The sequence below is a fragment of the Mustela nivalis genome (assembly GCF_964662115.1).
Source record: "Mustela nivalis genome assembly, chromosome: 10".
NCBI classification, from domain to species: domain Eukaryota; kingdom Metazoa; phylum Chordata; class Mammalia; order Carnivora; family Mustelidae; genus Mustela; species Mustela nivalis.
This window is the reverse complement of record NC_139029.1, coordinates 106,213,636-106,238,969: the sequence shown is the minus strand read 5'-3', so window position 1 is coordinate 106,238,969 and position 25,334 is coordinate 106,213,636. Positions and strand designations below refer to the sequence as shown.

At 38.7% G+C, this 25,334-nt stretch overlaps 2 protein-coding genes across 9 annotated transcripts in view; one reads left to right on the top strand and one right to left on the bottom strand.

Moving 5' to 3' along the window:
- The window catches only part of STXBP3 (syntaxin binding protein 3), a 61,708-nt gene extending 41,427 nt beyond the window's left edge, over window positions 1-20,281 (top strand). Inside the window, exons 12-20 of one of the 3 annotated variants that reach the window (XM_082687591.1) lie at window positions 1,483-1,548; window positions 2,323-2,403; window positions 4,494-4,632; window positions 4,922-5,028; window positions 5,770-5,862; window positions 7,552-7,637; window positions 11,925-12,073; window positions 16,264-16,396; window positions 19,887-20,281. In XM_082687591.1, coding sequence (XP_082543717.1) covers window positions 1,483-1,548; window positions 2,323-2,403; window positions 4,494-4,632; window positions 4,922-5,028; window positions 5,770-5,862; window positions 7,552-7,637; window positions 11,925-12,073; window positions 16,264-16,355 — 813 coding nt within the window. In that variant the 3' untranslated portion in view covers window positions 16,356-16,396; window positions 19,887-20,281. Of the gene's footprint in view, window positions 1-1,482; window positions 1,549-2,322; window positions 2,404-4,493; window positions 4,633-4,921; window positions 5,029-5,769; window positions 5,863-7,551; window positions 7,638-11,924; window positions 12,074-13,713; window positions 14,628-16,263; window positions 16,418-19,886 lie in introns of those variants that run through there. The other 2 variants (XM_082687592.1, XM_082687590.1) reach the window with 2 other exon arrangements.
- A 2,085-nt stretch (window positions 20,282-22,366) lies between these two features.
- Window positions 22,367-25,334, bottom strand: part of AKNAD1 (AKNA domain containing 1) — a 37,668-nt gene continuing 34,700 nt past the window's right edge. For 3 of the 6 annotated variants that reach the window (XM_082687584.1, XM_082687589.1, XM_082687585.1), the window contains one exon: window positions 22,785-23,671. In XM_082687584.1, the coding sequence (XP_082543710.1) occupies window positions 23,392-23,671 (280 nt within the window). In that variant the 3' untranslated portion in view covers window positions 22,785-23,391. The other 3 variants (XM_082687586.1, XM_082687588.1, XM_082687587.1) reach the window with 3 other exon arrangements.

Here is a 25,334-nt window from a genome sequence, read left to right as displayed (position 1 = left end):
GAGACACAGTGAGGGAGGGAATACAAGTAGGGGGAGTAGAATAGGGAGAATCAGGCTTCCCGCTGAGCAAGGAGCCTGATGCAGGGCTTGATCCCAGGACCCTGGGATCATGACCTGAGCTGAAGGCAGATGCTTAATGACTGAACCACCTAGGTGCCCCTCACATTTTTCTGTCTTACATGATCAGTAATATTTTAGCATACTTGCAGAGACTCTAGATGATGTTCTCTCTGCAAAGACTATTGATTTTGTTCTGGCAGCCATTTAATTTGCTCATAAATAACCTTAATTCTGTTGAGACATCATGCCAGGTGCTGTTAGGGTGAGTGTATTTCCTTTTGTACTTAGCTCAAAGACAGTCCTAGTACTGCACATCTGGGATGTTCACTTGGCACTCTTCTTTGAATCAGAGAATACCAGTATTTTCTTGGCATTAAGACCCCTCTGAAATCCCTGTCTAGCATTTAGCGTCCCGGCAGTTGTTCTGTGCTAGGCCTTTAAGAGTTTTGCCCTTTACACACGCAGCTTAGCATTTGGCTAGGGCTCCAAAGGCAATGCCTCTTTGAGTTACATCTTCAAGTTATGTTGTGACTGACTCTTTCCCTCTAGCACCTTGCCTCCCAGACCCTTCCTCACTAGCCACAAACTCTTATCTCTTTTTCCTCTGTCTAGAGAGACTAGTGCTTTTTACTTGATCTCTCTATCCTTTTACCACTTTTAGAAAGTGTCCCAGGGAAAAGCCAGGATGAGTGCTAGAATCACCTGGGCTTTCTTTTGCTTAAGTATCTTAACTGTGAGCTCTTTTTCTTATCCATTGCCTGAGAGTTGTTGTCTTGTTTATTTTGTCCAATTCTATTTTTATTTATGGGGAGAGAATAATTTTGATATCAGCTACTTTATTGTGACTGAAACTGAACGTCTCTTGAATGTGTTTTTTTTAACTTGTCAGATACTTAGAAAATTAGCAATATAACTGCAAGATTTAAAAATTGTTATATGGAGGGGTACCTGGGTGACACAGTCAGTTAAGCATGTGATTCTTTGTTTCAGCTCAGGTCGAGATCTCAGGCTTATGAGATTGAGCTCCACTTTGGACTCCACACTCAGCATGGAATCTACTTAAGACCCTCCCTCTCCCTCTGCCCCTCCTCTCTGGGCATGCGCTTGCCTTCTCTCTCTCTCTCTCTCTCTAAAATAAATAAATTAATTAAATCTTAAAAAAAATAATAAAAAGAAAAAGAAACCTTGAGGGTTTTGAAGGGGCGGGGGGTGGGAGGTTGGGGGAACCAGGTGGTGGGTATTAGGGAGGGCATGTATTGCATGGAGCACTGGCTGTGGTGCTAAAACAATGAATACTGTTACGCTGAAAAGAAATAATAAAAAAAAAAAAAGAAGAAGAAAAAAAAATAAGAAAATATAAAAATTGTTATAGAATACCTGAATTATAAGTTTGCTTTAAAAATGTTTGACTTCTTTTTCTAGACATCGCTTAGTGCTCTTACCCAACTGATGAAAAAGATGCCTCATTTCCGTAAACAGATTACAAAGGTAAGCAATATTGTGTATGAGATACTTTACCATTTTTAGTTTATTAGTCTGTCCACTTCTATAGTCAGGTTTAGTAGTGGGTGTCATGGAATACTTGGTGTTAGTTATACTCTAAAATTTTACTCTAGGTCTGAGAAATTTTCCAAATATCTAAGCTTCTCAGTAGTGTTCTTTGTATGTAATCTATACTCATCCAAATCCAGCTTCAGATTTTTGTGTCTTTGTCTTCAATAGCCAGACAGAGAATTTTGTATTTATCAACTTAAGAAAATGCAACATTATATTAACCAGCAGTTGTTGTTCTACTTGGTTCTTTCAGAGTTATGTATTAGTAGTTAGGAGCAGTTAAGCCATGTTGGCAGGTAAACTATTCTTTTTGCTGTATCAGTCTTTCCTGTGAGTCATTATAAATCATTTTTTATCATACAGCACCCTAATCAAGGACCAACAATGTAATTTCAAAAACATTTTTCTGCTGGGCTTTCAGGACTTAGCTTTTTTTTCCCTCATTTTTCCTTCATTTTCAACACTCTTAAACACATATTCATATTTTTGCTCTCTGTTGATTAGCCCCTGTGGACCATATTAATTCTCACTTAATTCTTACTTTTTCTTCTTTCTTGGGTTATTTTACTTGTTTTTCATGGTACCTCTTTTTTGCCTCAGCCCATAATTTCTTTCAGGCCTATCTCAAAAGTTTAATATCACTTGCACAAAAAGGAATTAAACTACTTTAAGCAATTGAATTCTTTTGTTTTTTTTTCTTTTTTTCAGCAAGTTGTCCATCTTAACTTAGCAGAAGATTGCATGAGTAAATTCAAACCTAATATAGAAAAGCTCTGCAAAAGTGAACAGGTATGTACAGAGTAAGAAATAACCTATGTCATCATAAATTTCCGGATTGAACTTTGTAAGGTGTACTAAATTGCAGAATCTCTCTTAGAAGGGGGATCAATTAGGCAGTATTTAAATACATAATTTCCAGAGCAGCTGAGTGGCTCAGTCAGTTAAGCATCTGACTCCTGATCTTAGTCAGGTCTTGATCTCTACAGGGTTGAGTTCAAGCCCCATGTAAGGCTCCACACTGAGCATGGAGCCTACTTAAGAAATAAAAATAAAGGGGTGCTTGGGTGGCTCAGTCGGTTAAGCTTTTGCCTTGGCTCAGGTCAGGTTCCCAGGATCATGGGATCAAGTCCCACGTGCGGCTTCCTGCTCAGCAACGAACCGGCTTTTCTCTTTCCCTCTGCTATTCCCCCTGCTGGTATTCTCTCGCCTCCTCTCTCTCTGTCAAATAAATAAATAAAATCTTTAAAAACAAACAAAAAAATAAATAAAAAGAAATACATCACTCCCCACCAGCATTTTCAGGTAGCTATAAGTAGTATCACAGTAAGTAGTCCCTCCTAATCTGTGATTGTGCATTTCTGGTTAAATGTCATAATTTTAGGGTTTGGAACATTATTTCAGAATACCTCTGATTGTCAGGCCTTTCTGAGTAGGGGCAACATTTAATGCAGCACTTTGCAGTGTACTGCATTGGCTCATTTTACTTGTTTTAGAACCCCCCCTCACCATAATGTCAAAAATGTTTAGACCAGTGCTAAGAGAACTAGAATGCAAGCCCTATGTAATTTTATTCATTCATTCATTTATTTATTTATTTATTTTGAGACAGAGAGAGCATGAGCAGGGGAAGGGCAGAGGGGGAGGGAGAGAGAATCTTAAACTATAGGGACTCAATCCCATTACCCTGAGACTATGACCTGAGCCTAAATCAAGAGTCTGAAGCTTAACCAACTGAGCCACCTAGGCACCCCAAGCCATATGTAATTTTAAATATTGTAGTATAGTTGACTCTTGAACGAAGATCAGAGGTACTGACCCCCCACAGTAGAATATCCATGTATAACTTTTGTCCTCCCAAACCTTGACTCCCCCCACACTAATAATGTTCTGTTGACCAGAAGCCCTCCTGATAAGCAGTTAACAAATATTTTGTATGTTATATGTATTATATACTATATTCTTATAGTAATGTAAGCTAGAGAAAATGAAATGTTTCTTTAAAAATCGTAAGGAAGAGAAAATACATTTAAAGTGCTGTGCTTTATCTATTGAAAAACCCATGTATAAATGGATCTACACACTTCAAATCTTTGCTATTTAAGGGTCAATTATAGTCACATCAAAAGGCAAAAAGAAACAAAGGTAGTTAATTTTAATAATCTATTTGACTTAACCTAATGCTTTTGAAATCTTATTTCAACATGTAATCAATATAAAAATTATTAGCAAAATAATTTACATTCCTTTTTTACACATCAGGTCTTCAAGAAACTTGGCGTTTTCACTTACAAGCACATCTTAATTCAGGCTAGCCATGTTTCAAGTACTCATTAACCATATGTAGCTCAGGGCTACCATATTAGCATAGGTTTAGATTAATTAGTTTCTCTCTGAATTATTTTTTTACTTTTTATATTTTGTAGAATTTGTAGTTTACCAGTGATGCCTACACTGGAAGTATCATCAATGTTACTTTAAGATGTGGCAAGATTTGGGGCACCTGGGTGGCTCAGTGGGTTAGGCTCTGGTCATGATCTCGGGGTCCTGGGATCGAGTCCTGCATTGGGCTCTCTGCTCAGCGGGGAGCCTGCTTCCTCCTCTCTCTCTCTCTGCCTGCCTCTCTGCCTACTTGTGATCTCTCTCTGTCAAATAAATAAATTAAAAAAAAAAAAAAGATGTGGCAAGATTTAAGATATCTTTTTAAAGATTTTATTTTTAAGTAATCTCTACACCCAATGTGGGGCTTGAACTTACAACCCTGAGATCAAGAGATCATGCTGTACTGACTGACTGAGCCAGGAGCCCCTGGATCTAAGATATTTTTAACTGAAAAGTGAATTTGGATTATAGGTCACTGACTATATTTAATTGTCATTAAGGACCTGGCACTTGGAACTGATGCAGAAGGACAGAAGGTGAAAGATTCTATGCGAGTACTTCTTCCAGTTCTTCTCAACAAAAGTCATGATAATTATGATAAAATAAGAGCGATTCTACTTTACATCTTCAGTATTAATGGTAATAGAGACTTTATTTCATCAATATACTAAAATACTCAGCTCTAAAATCCCTTTATAATAAGTAATTTACTGTTGATCATAAGAGAGTCTTAGAAAATTCAAAGGTAGTAGCTGACATTGGGTAAGATAAAATATAAGGAAAAATAGGAAATTGGGAGAAGACCAAAGGGTATATAATTTAATGTTTGCTTTTTCTTTAATAAGCTTTATATTCATGGGTACCACCTGAAACCTAGACATGATTGTGGTAACAGTTATGTGACTGTACACTCGTATTTTTATCTAAGGAACCACGGAAGAAAATTTGGACAGGTTGATCCAGAATGTCAGAATAGAAAATGAGAGTGACATGATCCGTAACTGGAGTTACCTTGGTGTTCCCATCGTCCCCCCAGTAAGAAATCTCACATTCAGTATATATTCATATCGGTACATATGTGGTTGTTTGCATTAAAAATGTTTTCTTATATGGGAATCCACATAGTCTTCTTAATTTCACTCTATAAATTCGGTAAGTAAAAAATTTTTAATTTTGTTTTCTTTTCCATATGTATTTGGAAAAATACATTTTTCTAGTAAATTTATATCTTATGTCTTCTGTTACAATTTGCTCTTTTGCTTTTTTCTCTGATTCCCTTTATAGCAAATTTTGAAAGAACTGTGTTTAGAATCTCTTTCCCATCAAGTTTTATAGAACTTTTGAGTAAATATATACTGTTACACATTTTTATCTTTAGAGCACAAAATATGGTGAATTTATGTGATTCCATCTATTCAGATTTTTTGAGCAAGCATTTCCACTCTTAGTTGTTTTTTTTATTTTTAAGATTTTGTTTATTTATTTGAGATAGAGAGTGGGTGAGAGAGAGAGAGCATGAGCCAGGGAGCGGAGGGAGAGGAAGAAGCAGACTCCCCACTGAACAGGGAGTCCAGCATGGTGCTCAGTCCCAGGACCCTGAGATCATGATCTGAGCCAAAGGTAGACACTTAACTGACTAAGCCATGCAAGTGCCCCTCCACTATTAGTTTTTACTTGTATTTACTTTAATTTAAATACCTTTTTAAGAAAATGTAGTGAGAGAATATTACTAAATAAGATTAAAGGTTTTAAATTTTTTTCCTCTATTTGTATTAGTCTCAACAAAACAAACCGTTAAGAAAGGATAGGTCTACAGAAGAAACTTTTCAACTCTCTCGATGGACACCTTTTATCAAAGATATTTTGGAGGTACAGTCCATTAAATTTTACTTATACCCTAATTGTGTTCTGTACAGTATTCTTTACTTTTTGTATGTTTATCAGTCTGAGATATCTGTTAGTCAGGAATTTCTGCAGTACTGGGAGGGTTCACAAAAGAAGGCTGTATCTGGGGTCAAGAGAGGAAAAGAAATTTGAAAATTCTTTCCTTGAAGATCTCAAGTAAACTTACACACTGACTGACTCAAAATAAATAAAAGTAAGCATACATTACTATCTTGTGAAAAAAAACCTGTTTTAAATAACTATATGTAGCAGAAGTGTAAATAATTTATTTGAATGAAAGTTCAACAAAATAATATTTGCATATGACCACTGTTAGAAAGTGACTCCAGTATTCTTGGAAAAAGTGTGTTATTAAACTGTAAATTGTAAACTGTAGTTTGCTATTCTATCCAACAGATGGGTTATGCCTTTAGTACTGTTTGCTTTTAGAAATATTCAATTATGGGAAATTAGAAAATGATTAGTAAAAGTGGTATTATGAGAATAAAATTATGACATTGGTTCTTCAATTATAATAATACAGTTTTATTTATTCCAGTTTTCCTTTGTCTTAAACCTGTTTACTTTGCTTTGGGAACTAAATGTGTGTAATTTAGGACTATGATTTTCCTGTTTTGCTTGGCTAATTTTATGTCATCCACACATTCTTAATAATAGATGAAAAGTTTAAAGAATCTAGATAAGAATCTAGAATCAACATAAGATTTTTTTTCTCTTCCCATAACAAGGATGTAGCTAAGTAGTCTTTCTTGGATAGTACTTTTGAAATAAGAATTGACTTCCTGAACCCTGTACCGAAGATTTGCATGTTAATTTAAAAAAAAGAAAATCCAGTTTTGGCCCAGTGACATTCTCAGCCTTCAGGATTTCTCCTGAAACTTGATTTCTTCTTGCTTCTTACAATTTTAATGAAATATTCATGGACTACTGAGTACCTTGTGCTCATTCCTTATGCCCACTTACTAATAATACCTTTTACACTGCTGTGCTATAAAGCAGTGGTCGCCAAACTGTTTTAATCATGCATACTTAACCATAAAAATTGTGAACATGAGCTTGTACTGTCATTATTTGCAAATTATGTATTACTGTACTGGTGAAGCATAATCTTTATATATAGCATGTCTTACACATATACGTATATCATAAAATGTAACTCTAAAGCAGAACATTTTTTTTTAATGAAAAGGAAAACTCTCTCATCCCATTGGATTGTTTTGATTACCCCTAGGTCAGGGATGCACAGCCTATTTTAGAGCAACTGCAAAGAAGGGCCAGGCCTGGACTCTCCAGTAGCCTAAGAGGTATGTCAGGACTAGGATGGTATTTAGAAACCCCTAGCACTCTAGAGATAAAAGGTTTTGATAAGGTCTCTGCAATCCTTTACACCAGTATGGAGACCCTGCAAATGAGGAAATGTAGACATTCACTTAATACTGGTTTAATAAGTAAGTAAAGGATTGCATTAATTTTTGAAGCAAGTAAAGTTTAATAAGTTTCAGAGAGAGGGCTAACCTTATTTTATTAAATATTTACATATCTTTAGGTTCCTTAATTGTAAACACAAGTTTTGAGTCTTACGCAAAATATACAAAATTTGAAAATCCTAGAATGTACGTTTTTTTAAATGGTGTTAATTCTTTTCTTCTCTAGGATGCCATTGATAATAGATTAGATTCAAAAGAATGGCCATATTGTTCCCAGTGTCCAGCAGTATGGAATGGCTCAGGAGCTGTAAGGTAAACCTATCAATGAAAGCCAGTGAAATTTTCATTATGATATTGCAGACTAACAACTGAAATGGTACCAAAGTAACTCTTACGTTGGCAACTCTTCTGGAAGCATAGTCACTAAAGAAGCAGTTTTTCTTTAACGGTAGCCTATTTTAAATGAGTCCAGGTAAGCAGTATGAAAATGTACTTTATCATTAAAAAAAAAAAATGAGTGCCCTACCTTATGCAGGAGTGTCATCTCCCAGCCCCTCCCTACTTTGCACAATACTAAGGCTTTGTCTCTTTTGTTCATTAAATAGGTAAATGATTAGACTAAGTCCCTTGTTTGCTAAGATTAGACTAACACTCCATAAGGCAGGCCAAGACTCAACTCAGTTTACCACTCTAGTTTTAGCTTCCTCTTTATTGCTAACCTTTGGAGATTTCAGCTGTGCTTTTAAGAAGAAGTTCACTCCTAAAAATGAAACAAGATGGTACCAGAGAGGGAGACAAACCATAAGAGACTCTTAAGCATAGAAAACAAACTGAGGATTGCTGGAGGGGAGAGGGGTGGAGGGATGGGTAACTGGATGAAGGACATTGGGGAGGGTATGTATTGTAATGAACACTGGGTATTGTATAAGACTGATGAATCACAGACCTGTACCCCTGAAACAAAGAATATAGGTTAATTAATTGAATTTAAATTTTAAAAAATTTAAAAAATAAATAAAAAGTTCACTCTTACTTAACCAAAACTTCTATGTGCGTTCTAGAGTAAGATTTTCAGGATCTAGGACTTTAATTGTTATTTTTATATCTATCAAAATGTAAAACACTGGCACAACATATTATACCTGTATATGAAACTAAATAAATATAATCCCATTGTCCTAAAATTGCTGTTCAGAAATTTAATTCAGAAATTTAAAAATTGTTAGTCACATAATTGTTTTGAGCAGTATTATCTCTTTTTTGTTGTTGTTCTTAATCTATAGCTCTTTGGAAAAAGAAATTTAAAAATGTATTTATATTAGAGAAAGAGTGTGTGGGTGTGCAAGAGTTGGGGTGGGGACAGAGGGAAAGAATCTTAGGCAGACTTCCCACCGAGCACAGAGCTGACCCAGGGCTTGATCTCACAATCCTGAGGTCATGACCTGAGTCAAAATCAAAATTTGGATGCTCAACCAACTGAGCCACCCAGATGCCCTTGAAATAGTTTCTAAACCAAAATTGCACTTTTAATGTCTCTTTGAGTTGCTTTATATGGGAATCATGAGTGTATCTTATTCCTGTTTCATCTTTCAACACCAGTTACTGATTCTCTTTACTTTCTTCCTGTTGTTTACTCCCTCTTCATTCCTTATGATGGCAGATGGAAATTATCTAAACAAGAGCATAATTTAAAGTTTACCATGGGATCCTACATTTCAGGGTCTTAGAGGTCCTCTAGAACATGGTTTCCAAATGGCTAGCAAGATGATTTTAGGGGGATATTTATTTTTACCTAAAAAGGGGGGATATTAAGTTTTATTAATATATACCAGTATACATACATAATTTATAAACTAATATATATTTTTAATAGAAGTACATAAATTTTTATTTTGAAATACTTTTCACATAAAAGCTCAAAATTTTTACCAGTGGAATATGAGAACAAAAAAAGTGATTCCTGTGATCTCGAGCCGTGCTACCCTGTAGAACTTTTTTGCAGTAATGGAAATGTCATATGAGTAGCCACATGGAGCTGTCAGCTACTTCATATGTGACTAGTGTGACTGTGTTTTTAATTTCACTTAATTTTAATTAATTTAATTTTAGTCTCATGTAGCTAGTGGCTACTGTATTGGACAGTGCTATAGAGCATCTGGGGGAGGAAATGATAGAAATATTAGCTCTTATTTATTGAGTGCTTCCCTTGTACCAGATTCCATGGTTCATGTATCCTCTGCATTATTTCATTTAATCCTAAAAACAACCCTTGAATATTAGAGAGAGGTTTAGCAACTTGCCAAAAGTCTTACTGAATTAGAAAGAAGCAGAATCAGAGTTGTAACCAGGTCTTTTTTTAACAGCTTTATTAAGATGTGATTGACTTAATAGCAGTATATGTTTAAGATCTACAACTTGGTGTTTTACTACATGTATGTTGTAAAATGACTACCACAAGCTAATTAATAATCCATCACCTCCACAGACTTACTATTTTCTTACGTGTGTGTGTGATGAGAAGGCTTAATTTAATCATTTAAGATCTACCCTTTTAGCAGATTTCAAGCATACAATATAATTTTTGTTAACTATAAGTCAACATGCAATACATTAGATCTCTAAAGTTTATTCATCATGCATAAGTGAAACTTTGTGTCCTTTGGCCGACACTACCTCATCGCCACCCCCTAAGTCCCTCGCAACCAACATTCTCTTCTCTGCCTTGTGAATTTGACTGTTTCAGATTCCACATAGAAATAAGGTCATGCAGTGTTTATCTTTCTGAGTCCAACATAATTTCACTTAACATAATGTCCTTCAGGTTCATCCAGGTTGTTGCATTTGGCAGAATTTCCTTCTTTTCTTAATTTTTTTTTTTAAGATTTTATTTATTTGAGAGAGCATTCGACCATGAGCACAGGCTCGGGAAGGTGTAGAGGGAGAGGGAGAGGGAGAAGCAGGTTCCCCACTGAGCAGGAAGCCTACCTCAGGGCTCAGTTACAGGACCCAGAGATCATGACCTGAGCAGAAAGCAGATGCTTAATTGAGCCACCTTGGCACCCCTTTCCTTCTTTTTTTTTTAAAGGCTGAATAATATGGGGTGCCTGGGTGGCTTAGTGGATTAAAGCCTCTGCCTTCAGCTCAGGTCATGATCCCAGGGTGCTGGGATCGAGCCCCATGTCGGGCTCTCTGCTCAGCAGGGAGCATGCTTCCCCCGCTTCTCTCTCTGCCTGCCTCTCTGCCTACTACTTGTGATCTCTGTCAAATAAATAAAAAGAAAAAAATCTTTAAAAAAAAAGGCTGAATAATATTCCACTCCATATGTACGTTACATTTTCTTTATTCCTCTCTCCACCAATGGGTGTTTAATTGTTGTCCATGTCTTGGCTACTGTGAATAAGGCTGCAGTGAACACAGGAGTGCAGACATGTCTTCAGTACCTCCTACCGTCCTACCTCACTAAGTTCCAGCATCAGGTGTCCCAGTACCACATTGGCTCCAAATCTGTACCTATGCTTACCTCCCTGTACCTCTCGAAAACAGAACTGACACTCCTATTTCATATGAAGAAGTAAGAGAACTTGAGAAGTCTATGACTTTCGGAAGTTAAAAAAAAATGGGAGTGGCACTGAAACAAGAGGATTTTTAAGACTTCAGAAAGTCAGACTTTTGGGGCACCTGGATGGCTCAGTCAGTTAAGCATCTGACTCTTGGTTTAGGCTCAGTTCATGGTCTCAGAGTCCTGGGATCAAGCCCCACGTTGGGCTTTGTGCTCAGTGGGGAGTCTGCTTGAGTTTTCTTTCTCTCCCTCCCTCTGCTCCTCCCCCGCTACAGTTGTTCTCTCTCTCTCTCTCTCTCTCTCAAATAAATAAATCTTTTTTTTTTTTTTTTTTTTAAAGGTAAGTCCTAAGGGCGCCTGGGTCTCTCAGTGGGTTAAGCCTCTGCCTTCAGCTCGGGTCGTGGTCTCGGGCTCCTGGGATCGGGACCCGCATCGAGCTTGCTTCCCTCTCTCTCTGCCTGCCTCTCTGCCTATTTGTGATCTCCCTCTCTCTCTCTGTTGAATGAATAAATAAAATCTTAAAAAAAAAAAAAAAGGCAAGTCCTAGACATTTTAGGTATATAGAGTGTCAGCTCTATTTTGTGGGTAAAAATCCTGAACTAAGTTATATGTGATATGCCCAAACTCTATTAGGTCAGACTTAAACTTGAAGTGGGGCTGTCCTACCTAAGCTGTCTTGGTTCTCTAGTCATACCATAGTTAATTCATTTCCATAAAATCAGGGTAATTGGTGCCAAATTTGAGTTTGCTTGAGTTGGGCTTTTTAAAAATTCTCAAGTGGGTGCCTGGGTGGCTCAGTGTGTTAAAGCCTCTGCCTTCGGCTCAGGTCATGATCTCAGGGTCCTGAGATTGAGCCCCACAGTGGGCTCTCCGCTCAGTGGGGAGCCTGCTTCCCCCTCTCTCTCTGCCTGCCTCTCTGCCTACTTACAATCTCTGTCAAATAAATAAATAAAAATAAAATAAAAATAAATTTAAAAAACCCTACAAGCACTATGGCTTTGGAAATGTTTTTAACATGTTTCTATGTGTCCATTTTTTAGTGCTCGCCAGAAACCCAGAACTAATTACTTAGAGGACCGAAAAAATGGGTCAAAGCTGATCATTTTTGTAATTGGAGGAATTACGTACTCTGAAATGCGTTGTGCTTATGAAGTTTCTCAGGCACATAAATCCTGTGAAGTTATTATTGGTAAGACATTTTTTCCTCTTTTCAGTTTTTTTTAAACAAACTAAATGCAGAACTTTATGTTGTAAGTTACATGTAGGTCTAAATTGTTGAATGCAAAAAAACTTTTTAATCCTAGTGTGTTTTATTTGATGTACTAGAGTTTTTTGTGGTTGACTTTTTTGGTAATTTGATTTTTAAATATTCTGATTTTGAGGGAATGACTTCAAAATGCTGTATTATTTAGATATTATTAGATATGTCCTTTAAAATATTATGTTCTAGTCTTGCCCTTATTATTAAACAATTTTTTTTTTTATCTTTTATAAACATATATTTTTATCCCCAGGGGTATAAGTCTGTGAATCGCCAGGTTTACACACTTCACAGCACTCACCAAAGCACATACCCTCCCCAATGTCCATAACCCCACCCCCCTTCTCCCAACCCCCCTCCCCCCAGCAACCCTCACTTTGTTTTGTGAGATTAAGAGTCACTTATGGTTTGTCTCCCTCCCAATCCCATCTTGTTTCATTTATTCTTCTCCTACCCACTTAAGCCCCCATGTTGCATCACCACTTCCTCATATCAGGGAGATTATATGATAGTTGTCTTTCTCCGCTTGACTTATTTTCACTAAGCATGATACGCTCCAGTTCCATCCATGTTGTCGCAATGGCAAGATTTCATTTCTTTTGATGGCTGCATAGTATTCCATTGTGTATATATACCACATCTTCTTTTTTTTTTTTCTTAAAGATTTTATTTATTTATCAGAGAGAGAAGGGGAGAGAGCGCGCACAGGCAGACAGATTGGCAGGCAGAGGCAGAGGGAGAAGCAGGCTTCCTGCTGAGCAAGGAGCCCGATGTGGGACTCGATCCCAGGACGCTGGGATCATGACCTGAGCCGAAGGCAGCTGCTTAACCAACTGAGCCACCCAGGCGTCCCTATACCACATCTTCTTGATCCATTCATCTGTTGATGGACATCTAGGTTCTTTCCATAATTTGGCAATTGTGGACATTGCTGCTATAAACATTCAGGTGCACGTGCCCCTTCGGATCACTACGTTTGTATCTTTTTTTTTTTTTTTTTAAGATTTTTTTTTATTTATTCATTTGACAGAGAGAAATCACAAGTAGATGGAGAGGCAGGCAGAGAGAGAGAGAGAGAGAGAGGGAAGCAGGCTCCCCGCCGAGCAGAGAGCCCGATGCGGGACTCGATCCCAGGACCCTGAGATCATGACCTGAGCCGAAGGCAGCGGCCCAACCCACTGAGCCACCCAGGCGCCCACTACGTTTGTATCTTTAGGGTAAATACCCAGTAGTGCAATTGCTGGGTCATAGGGCAGTTCTATTTTCAACATTTTGAGGAACCTCCATGCTGTTTTCCAGAGTCAAACCTCCAGTTTTGATTGTCAGCATATCCATGTATCGCACAAAGTAGACAAAGTACTAGAAGTGGTTTACTGAGCATGCTGTGCAGTGGAGGAAGGAATAAGATATTGTGGTGTAGGCAGATTTCAGGAATGTGTCTTATAGAAATTTTGTTAAATTGTCCCAAGCTATGACACTTGGCAAATTTGAGAGACAGGGCAATATAATTAGCCAAGGAGAATCTACTTAACTGCTGGCCTCTGAAAATTTATCTTTTCTCCTACCAGGTTCTACACATATTTTAACACCCAGAAAGCTTTTGGATGATATAAAGATGCTGAATAAACCCAAGGATAAAGTCTCCTTTATTAAGGATGAATAATGATTTTTTTTGGAGATTCTTATTAATAGATTCAACTAAAATAAATCAAGACAAGTTTGCTATCATGTAATTTAAACAATGTAAATATTTTGCAGAATACTGATTTTTCAAATATATTTCTTAAGGGACTTTATGGTTACATATCATTGGATTTGCCATTTTTAATAATTTAAATAGTGTCGCTGCTTTGTAGATGATGAGAGGAAATGTTAAAATGCTTTCTCAAAGGAAATTTTTCGCCTCTGGAACTGAATATATTAGAATTGTGGGTGATTCTTCATAACTACCTATGTACATACTAATTACCAGATACTTATCTGTCTTATGCTCAAATATAGTTTTTTGGGAAAGAATGATTTTAAATGAAAAGGCTGTAAAAGTAAAAACCTGTAAGTGTGTGTGTCATAGAATGATTTTCTGTAAGTGCAGTTTTTTTTTTCAATTTAAATTGATAATTTCTTTTATGTGTAAAATAATTCTGTCATTAATAGAAATAGAATAATTTCACAGTGTTTACTGTCTTCCCAGATACTTCTAAAGAACACAGTTTTATATAATTTCAAACTCATGTATGTTTAAAGCAGAAAACCAAAAACAAGTGTGAATATTCTAAGAGAAAATAAATGTATAGTTACAAAAGTTACCTTTTGGGGGGGAAGGGGAGGAAGGGGAAGTTGGGAAGTTTAAAAGTTCTAAATCAGAGAGTTACCAAAAAAGAAAAGAATGCACCATAATCTTCCTATCAAGATAGCACCTATTGACTTTATAAAATCAATATAATATTTGTGTAAGGTTGGATAATAAAAGGATATTTCTGCACATGTGTTATGCAAAGGGAACATCTTCATTTCAAATCTCTTTTTTTACCTGGCCTCATAGTAGCCTCACGATTTTATGTATTACTCATCTTCAGAGTTTTGCTCTTACATATAATGCTGCCTTGTTTGGATACATACCTTTGCAAACACTCACAAATACTTCTATAATATAAATTTCTAGCAATGGCATAGCCGGTCAAAGTATGGGCCCAGCACGCTTCCTCTGCACTACTCTGCTTAGCCAGTCAAAGTATTTGTGCATTTAATATAGTTGACTTTTTAAAGCCAAGTTTGGGGGTGTTGACCCCTGCCCCCACACCTCAACCATGCAGTTGAAAATCTGTTGAAATACTGTTTATCCCTCAAAAACTTTACTACTAATAACCTGCTGTTGGCGAGAAGCCTTACTGAAAACAAAGTAGGTTAGCACAAATTTTGTGTTGTATATATTTTATATTGTATTCTTACAATAAAGTAAGAGGAAAAAAATGAAAAAATCATAATACATTTACAGGGGTGCCTGGGTGTCCCAGTTGGTTAAGCAACTGCCTTTGGCTCAGATCATGATCCTGGAGTCCTGGGATTGGTCAGGCTCCCTGCTCAGTGGGGAGTCTGCTTCTCCCTCTGACCCTTCCCCCTCTCATGCTCTCTCTCTCAATCTCTCTCTTTCAGGTAAATAAATAAAATCTTAAAAAGAAAGAAAGAAAATGTGTTTACAGTACTGTACTGTATTTATCCCAAAAATCTGTGTATAAGTGGACCTGTGCAGTTCAAACCTGTGTTGTCCAAGAGTCAACAAGTTGATGGATATCACCATTTTAAATTTTTATGTAGAAAAACCCATCGCTTTTCCTTTTTGGCTTCTGAATTGTATGTTGTACTTAGACATAACCTTTTTTCTTTAAGATTTTATTTATTTGAAGGAGAGACAGTGAGAGAAGGAACCCAAACAGGGGAGAGGGAAGAGGAAGAGCAGGCCTCCCTCTTAACAGGGAGCCCAACGCGCACAGCTCAATCCCAGAACACTGGGATCATGACCTGAGCCAAAGGCAGACACTTAACAACTGAGCCACCCAGGTGCCCCTAGAAATAACCTTTTACAACTAAAATGATAAATTCACTCATCGTTTCTTCTGGAACATTTCAGTGGGTTTATTTTATTTTTATAGATAATTCATCCATCTGGGATTGACTTTAGTGTGAGAATGTATGCTAGGTATTGTCTCTTAGCCCTTGCATTATGTCCCAGGCCTCCCCATCTCATACCCCATCTCATACAGGGGATGAAAGACTAAAAATGAAGTTTGGCAGACTCAGAGATAAGCAGGGTTCAGGACTGGTTAGATTCTGCCAGTGATTTGCATTTGTTCAAGATGTGGAAAGTAGAGATCATCTACCATAATGTACTAGTGGACAAGCTGCTGCCTCCTGAAGTTGTAGCAACTAGCCTCCACGTTTCAGTCTGTTACCAGCTGCATGGGCATGAGGCAGTGCTGGTGGCAGCAATGGCGCCGACTTCTGTGCCTTGCATCCCAGAAGATGCTATAATCTTGAGTCTAAAAGTGTGTTGGTCCCCAGTTGCTGCCCCTACAATTTTCTGATTTTTTTTTTAAAGATTTTATTTATTTATTTGACAGAGATCACAAGTACGCAGAGAGAGAGGAAAGCGGGCCTCCTGCTGAACAGAGAGCCCGATGTGAGACTTGATCCCAGGATCCTGAGATCATGACCTGAGCCGAAGGCAGAGGCTTAACCCACTGAGCCACCCAGGTGCCCCTCTCTGACTTTTTTTTTTTTTTAAAGATTTTATTTATTTATTTGACAGAGAGAAATCACAAGTAGATGGAGAGACAGGCAGAGAGAGAGAGAGAGGAGGAAGCATGCTCCCTGCTGAGCAGAGAGCCCGATTCGGGACCCGATCCCAGGACCCTGAGATCACAACCCAAGCCAAAGGCAGCAGCTTAAACCACTGAGCCACCCAGGCGCCCCCCTCTCTGACTTTTTTTAAAAAAGATTTTATGTACTTACTTATTTGAGAGAGACAGCACAAGCAGGGGGAAAGGCAGAGGGAAAAGCAGACTTCCCACTGAGCACATAACCCAACTCAGGGCTCAATCTCAAGATGCTGGGATCATGACCTGAGCTAAAGTCAAATGTTTAACTGACCGAGCCACCCAGGTGCCCCTTTTTCTCTGGTTTTTAAGGACCTGTATTAAATTCTATTCTTTGATATACCTGCAGAGTTTCCATTCCTACAGGAAACCCTGACTGATAAAGTATTTAACAGGGATCCAGCCTTCTTCCTAAGTAGCCAGTTACTGTACCAAAAAAAGATTTTGTTTATTTGTGAGAGAGAATGAGAACACAAACAGGGGGAGCAGCAGGCAGAGGGAGAAGCAGGTTCCCCACAGAGCAAGGAGCCCGTTGTAGGAATTGATCCCAAAACCCTGGGATTATGACCTGAGCTGAAGGCAGCCACTTAACCGAATGAACCACCCAGGTGTCCCATAGAATTATACTATTATTAACAATTAATATCCAGAATACTTTCCTTGATTTTATAAATCTATATCGATATTGATATTAGATCTATAAAATCAAGGAAAATATATATATATATTACCACAAAGTAAAACAACTACATATGTTATATATGTTATTCAAATCATGTATTTGGCTTAAAACTGGCCTAGATTTATTACAAATTCACTTAAATGATGGCTACAGACAGTCACAAAAAATGATTCTGGCTTTTTTTGTGTGTGTGAAAACCATTCTAAAAATCAATATAATTTAAATAGGTATTTAAACCAGAGCTAAATGAAAATTGGGCAATCCCTCTTTCCCTGTCTATTCTGAAATGCTAACTTTTTTTAATAGACTAAGTTTATATTTGTATTTTGATCTATTTCTGAATTTTCTTTTATTTTTTTTTAAATATTTTATTTATTTATTTGTCAGAGAGGGAGAGAGAGCGAGCACAGGCGAACAGAATGGCAGACAGAGGCAGAGGGAGAAGCAGGCTCCCTGCCAAGCAAGGAGCCCGATGTGGGACTCGATCCCAGGAGCAGTCCCCGCTGAGCTGAGGCTCAATCCCAGGACGCTGGGATCATGACCTGAGCCTAAGGCAGCGGCTTAACCCACTGAGCCACCCAGGCGTCCCTGAATTTTCTTTTATTGACCTATAGTTCATGCCTTCTTGCCTATCTATTTTAAGTGTCTCATTTGCCTTCAGGCCAGGTCATGATCCCAGGGTCCTGGGATTGAGCCTCAGCTCAGCGGGGACTGCTCCTCCCTCTCCCTCTGCATGCCACTTCCCCTGCTTGCGTTCTCTGTCAAATAGGTAAATAAAATCTTTTTTAAAAAATTTAAGTAAGCTCCATGCCACCATGCCACACATGGGGCTAGAATTCATGACCCACCCCAAGATCAAGAGTGGCATGCTTCACCAACTGAATCAGCCAAATACTCCTAATTCATGGTATATTTTAATGTGTGACAGATATAATCTCTACTCCACCCACACCTAAATCAGTTATTTTTCAGAGATTTTCTAGCTTGTACCTTTTTCTAAATGAACTGTAGTGTCATTTTGTTAATCCCAAAGGTTATTTTGGTATTTTCATTAGGTTTGCAATAAATTTGTAGGTTAATTTAAAGAATTGACAGCTCAGGATGCCTGGGTGGTTCAGTCGGTGAAGCATCTGCTATTGGCTCAGGTCATGATCCCAGCGTCCTAGGACTGAGTCCCATATTGGGCTCCTTGCTCAGTGGGGAGTCTGCTTCTCCCTCTGCCCCTCACCCTGCTCTTACTCACTCTCTCTGAAATAAAATCTCTAAAAAAAAAAAAAAGAATTGACAGCTCTATAATACTGAAACTTAAAATTCAGGAATACAGAATGTCTTTTTATTTACACAAATCTTTATGACCTTGAAAACCTTTATTTTTCTTCATATAGGTACCGCAGTTGCTATAGTATCTCTCTTTTGTGTTTCCATGTGAATTGGATCTTTTACATTATTTTCAAACATTTTTTAATATAGGAACGTTACTGATTTGATATATTCATTTCATAACTTGCTAGTTTACTAGATGGTGATAACAAAATAATAACATGCAAGTGCTTCCTTAGAGCTTTATATGTGCCAGGCACTGTTTCAAAGTGCTTATACTACCTCATCTAATCTTGTGAGGCTAGGCACTGTTATCATCATCTCCATTTGAAAGCCAAGAAAACTAGGACACAAAAAAGGTTATGTAATTTAATCTGGGTGTGCATGTGGGTAGGAAAGGCTTGTTCGTACATGGCTGGGAACAGTTCATTGCCGGTGAAAGGGATGGTGTTTGGGACCTGTGTTTTGTATGAGGCTCTTGTGTATCTTGGTTACTTGCTATCTGCCCAGTTACGTGGAACAGAGATTTACAGTGATCCAATGCCCTGTGGCAAATAGAGCCAAGAGTGTGATGGCAGCACACACTGGCCCATTCATTTAGTTAACACCTCAGTGATAGTATACTTTGTCCTATGACAGTGATGTGAGATCCTTTGAGGCCTCCACTTTACATATACTTCAAGCTTAGAATTAGAGAGATCATGTTTCCTAAATCTCTTATTGAATTTGAAGACATGAGTTGTCATCTTTCATAAATTCCTGGTATAAACTGTTCCCACCTCCAGAATTAGAAATTACAGATTCTGATAAGACCCTCTGAAAGACACTTCGCTGTTGCAAGTAACTGAAACCATTTATTTACTCTCTTGGAAGCTCACTTTTGCTTCCTGTTGAAATGTGCTCAATTTATAAATGGGTTCACATTGTTCAGCCATAGTCACAAAAAAATAAGAATATCAACCATTCACAGAGACACAAAAATTCTTGGATTTGAGCCCCAAAGGCCTAGACCCTGACAGTTCATTTTGTAAGATGTGATGCCCCTATAACTTAGTTCTGCTGTAGGTTGTTTGTAACCCTTTGTGCATTCTGTCAGGTTGCACGCAGGTTTCTTTTAAAATCAAAGAAACAACAAAGTCTTCATCCCACAGCAAAATTTCTACTACCAAAACAACATTTTGTGTATTAAGCATACTCAAATTCAGTATGAATTAGGTCTATCTTAAATCCTTAACCATAAGATGACAGTTGAAAGGAGTGATTAAAAGATGAGTTGCATTTGTTTGACTTAATAAACTGAATGGCTAGAATTTTTTTTATTAAAGAATTAAAGCATTCCCCCTCATCCTGCTTCTTGCTCTGGCAGCATCAAGCCAACAGAGCACAGCTACACATTGGAAGAAAAAGGCCTCTGGACAGTGGAGCTGCCACCTGCTGCTCTCAGCAATGGTGAACCCTTGACTCCATGTTAGAGATGCAATGACTTTTGGGTAATGAGCTGGTTTCTCTGGTCTCTTACTGCAGTTAAAATTTACACAAAGAAGGGAGGAAACAGCCAAGGCTACATGGTCAGTAAATATAAAGTCATCTTTGTAAATCAGAGCCTAGCACTTTTCCAGAAATTCTTAAGGACATTGCCCTGTTTCTGTTTCTTGGATTAAGCATGTTGCAGTGATAATCCTCAATCATGATGGAAATGTAAAATTACCTTTAGAATACAGTTTAATAAAGCAGAGATGTGCCATATTTTTAAATAAGTGATTACAGTAGTTAAGTTACTTTAAAGGTTAGTTGAGGGTTTAGGAACATTCATTTGTGGTGGTCCTTTCTAGCCTAGGTTCCATGGATTTGCTTTAGGTGACCATGAACTTTAAAAAAAATTGTGTGTATTCTTACATCCCTTTTCCCTGTAAGAGGGGGGCTTGGGGAAGGGAGAGCCCATAGCTTTCAATAGTTTTTCAAAGAGGGTTGGACCCAGAAAAGGTTAAGAGCTAATGATTTGTACGATAACCCTTGAACTCTTCAGAGAAGTTTAATTTTAACCTTGGGGACAGGATAGTGATGCTTGGCACACAAAACAAGTTATCAAGTTGTGATTAAATTTAGGTAAGTGATAAATCTAGAAGCCTATTAGTATACGCACAGTTTAAGCTCCCTCTTTTAAAACACTACTACCTGGGGCGCCTGGGTGGCTCAGTGGGTTTAAAGCCTCTGCTTTCAGCTCAGGTCATGATCCCAGGGTCCTGAGATCAAGTCCCGCATTGGTCTCTCTGCTCAGCAGGGAACCTGCTTCCCTTTCTCTCTCTCTGCCTGCTTGTGACCTATCTCTCTGTCAAATAAATAAATAAAATCTTTTTTTAAAAAATAAATAATAAAATGCTGCTACCCATCCTCACTCTCTTCGTTATGATGCTAATAAGACTTGAAAAGTACCTTCAGTCACAAAGTCAGCGATATCTTCCATCTGGCCTCTGCTTTATCTCTTCTAAGGCACTCTAAACCAATTCCCAAGCCCTAAGGTTAAAAATAGCCCATTCTTCAGCCAGCTAGACAAATAGCAGCTGCCTTCGCCACAAAAATCTTCAAAGTGGGGGTGGATCAACTCTGCTTACCACTGACTAAAGCTCTGGGGGTTGGGAATTGTTGACTGGAGTGAATAGAGACCTCAGGAAGCAGGGAAAGAGCCAATCTTGGGCTGCTCTGTCATGAAAGGTTATAAACCAGTCTTAAAGAAGCAAAATAAATACATAAATAAATAATAATAAATTTTTTAAAAGATTTTATTTATTTATTTATTTGACAGAGATCACAAGTAGGCAGAGAGGCAGGCAGAGAGAGAGAGGAGGAAGCAGGCTCCCTGTGAAGCAGAGAGCCTGATGTGGGGCTCCATCCCAGGACCCCAGGATCATGACCTAAGCCGAAGGCAGATGCTTTAACCCGCTGAGCCACCCAGGAACCCCATAAAAAATTTTTTTAAAACAAAAAAAATGTCTTGTTCTGACGGTCTACACAAAACGCTATATACATTTAGTTAATCACTGGTCCATAGTTTTAGAGAATTGTCTTCACTTTTGTCCCAAATTCATTAATCTAGGACTAACATTTTTGCATCTGATTCAGGAGATCTTCACATAGTTCACAGTATAAACATAAGAATTTCATACTGTACAGAAAGTAAAAGTAAAGATTCTTCCTTCCCTGAATGACACCCAGGTTCCATTTCCTAGAGGTCCACTGAATAGTTTTGTGTATTTTCCCAGAAAATATGTATGCCCTTTGAAAAACATACACGAATGAGGGCACACTGCATGTATTATTGGTCGTTCTTGCTTTCTTTCACTATCTTGCAAGATAATCTGCCTCATTTTTTTCCGCAGCTACAGAGCACTAACTGCATGACTGTTATTTATGAATCTCCACAGGGGGTATTAGATGAGTTCCATATGGGGACTCTTCCCCTCCGTGCTCCAGTGGCTACCCCTGCGTAATACCATGACCTATTATGTGAGTTCTCTAGGAAGTAATTTCTAATAGTGGGGTTGCTGCTCAAAAGGTAAGTGCTTTTATACATTTGTAGGATTTGATACCAAGTTGCCTTCCCCCCAGGTTACACCAATTTACACTTCCATCCCCAGGGTACAAAAGCATCTGTCACCCCCAACCTCGCTGACACTGGCTTTTCTAAACTTTAGTTTTTGCCATACTAATAGGCAAAAGTATATTTTGGTTCTATCCTTTTTTTTTTTTTTTTTTTAATAATCTCTACACCCAAGGTGGGGCTCAAACCCTTGAGCCTGAGATCAGGAGTCGCATGCTCTTCCCATGGAGTCAGCCAGGTGCCCCTAGTTTATTGCTTTGATTTTTTTTTATTAGGAATTAGGAATAATAGATTTATTTTAAAATAAATACTTGTTGATTCAATTTTAAGAATCAGGGTCCGTTGTTTTTTTCCTTTTAAGCACTTTGTGCGCCACCCCTCTCCCCCCATGGTTTTGCTGTTTTCTCTAGAAAGTCACCTTCCTAAATGGTATAAGAAGATACTTTGGGGAGGAAGATCAAGTTTTCTTTGCATTTCTTTTTTTTTTTTTTTTTTTTTTAAGTCCTCGGTTGCCTTGGGTTGAACTAGTATTTCAGTTGATTCCTCCATCTCTTTACTTTGGCAAGATCTTCTGCAATAGTTCTAATCATTCGATCAGTGGTTTCTTTCAAAATGGTTGCTGTCCTTAGGGCGTGATCCAAAGACAAGTTTAAAATCTACAGAGGAAAAATCCACACATTTTATTTAAAGTTACTGTTTCTGTTAATTGGGTTATCTCATTATTAAACATTACAAGGTGGAATTTTTGGAGTATTCTTTTCCCACCCAGTCTATTCCTGTTTTTGACGGTTGGTTTCCTAGGTAACTGGTCTGAGATGGAATATATTTTTTAGGGAAAGGGACAGAGAAAAAAAAAAAAAACCACCCAACACGTGACCAATGAATGTGACTCAGAGGGTGAGATCAGCAACCTGCTGGGTCGCGCCCAGCCACAGAGGAAGAGATCTGTGAGAAAGAAGGCAAGCTCTTGGAGGTCGTCAAAGGAGACGGAAGGGTCATAACCCCTGAGAGGGCACCCACGGAGACTAGTGCTTGTGTTGAAAGCGTTTGAAATGGCCTGGGATTTGACTGGAAAATAGGGAACTGCAGGCAGCTCTAACCCCACTGTCACTGGAACAGACTTGTGAGCGGCTGGAAACAAGCTGCTGCCTGCACTCCCGGCCCAAGGGATCCTGCAGCTGAGGCACCACCCACAAAACACTTTCTCCAGGAAATTTCCCTTGGAACCAATTTAGGAATAATACAACCATGTAGCTGCTCATGCTGTGTGTCTTTATGTTAGTGCTGAGCACAAGTTGATTTTAGTGGAGCGTTTTCTGGTCCCCCCATAATGTAATAATTTAAAAGCCATCAGTTTTGTGGTCAAGACCATACTTACAAGCTGTAAGGATTCTAGAATGGTTTTTTTCCTGAAGCTCCTCACCTCAGATTCTGTTTCTTCAATACTGCCAAAGTTGGTTAAGGACTTGCTTCCCAAAATCCTGCAGGAGTGGAAATGGGGTGAGGGTGTAGCAAGGTCTGAATTATAGGTCATGAAAACCTTAAGATTGTTTCTGGAAGGCAAAAGCATAATTGTATAAAGCTCCCCTCTCCCTCTAGCTCTGTAGTGGTTCAGGAATGACTGTGTGTGTGTTGGGGGTGAGGAGTTTGTGCAGTATCTGCCTTTTGTAGCTCCCATAGTCCTGTTGTGGCTGACCACAGAAATGATTTGTTCCATGACCGTGAAGGGTGTTTTCTCCCAGAATCTGTCTTCAATTGGCACAGAAAGAGGCAAAACTCCGACTTTTATTCAGTTTTCATTATTTTTCGAGGCTGCCTTCTACCCTGCATATTTATAAAACAAATGCACACAAATCTGCCAATTGAAGGCACTTTGAGTTGAGTTCATCTAGCACCAGTGAGCTTAGAGCAAGGAGGCAGCAGCAGTAGAAAGATAAAAGCAGCACCTCTTTAAACAGGCTCCCCTGGACTACTAAACTAGAAGTATCACTCTGTCTCTTGATGGGCTGGGTGAATAATGGGGGCCACTGTCACCATGTAACAGTTGTTCCAGTTGTGCACTGCATAGCTCTGGGAGGTTTCATTTACAGTGTATGCGAAGGGCACTGCCTGATGTTATGCTTTGCACAACCATACTAAGAGATGCCATAAGACCTTGCATGTTGACAAATGGGCCATGGATTCATCCTCACATTCCCCCTGGCTTGAGATTCCTTCTGTTAAGCAGTACTTCGCTGGTATATAAAACACTTGCGGCAGTCATCTCCAGAAAGTGGCTCTGAATGCTATGACCCGAAGCCCCCCTTCATTCCTCTCCCCTGCCACATTCACATGACTTGGTTCTACAGGTTAGTTTAACACATTGAATCTACCATCCAGTTGAGAGCATCAGAGAATATCAGCATCAGGAGCCCCTAGCTAATGAAAGACTCCAGGCAGGGCAAGGCAATGTGGTGCAACGGGAAGGGTGTGGGCTTCAGAGTCCTCTGTCTCCCCACATCCAATCGGTCACCATGATCAACAATAACAGCCATCACTTGCTGAATGCCAGGTACTTTTCCAGGTGCCTTATATGTATTGACCCAATCCTCAATGAGTTTGGCACTATTATGATTCCCATTTGGGGAATACTGGGGAAATATAGTGAGGAAAGGCAGGCAGTCAGAGGTCAGGCAACCAGCTCAAGGACACAGAACGAAGATGCAAACCAAGATGTCACCAGAGCCACATTCTTAAACACTACACTGCATTATGATAGTAGCTACTGAGTTCAGACTTAGTGAATGAGCACAGAGCCTGAACTATTAACCACTCTGCTACACTATTATTGATTCTGCCTCCTAAATAGCTCTTGGATACTAGACCTCTCTCTCTCCTTCTCTACCACTCTTGAACAAGCTACTATCATCTCACTTGGACTATTGCACCAGCCTCTTACTTGGCCTCTGTGCTCCAATCCTTGACTCCTCTACTCCATTCCTGCTCATTTAGTAGTTAGAATGATCTTTTAAAAATACTAGGAAACTTTAAAAACGCCTTGGTTAAAAACTTCATTGGCTTATTATACTCAAAAGTCTGAAATCCTTCCTGTAACTTACAAGCCCTTGCATGGTCTTGCCCTGCCCATCCCACCAGCTTCCCCTCACCAGCCCCATCATGCCCCACAGACACAACCACTGCACTGGTCTGGAATTTGCCAGGGGGCCTTCCCACTCC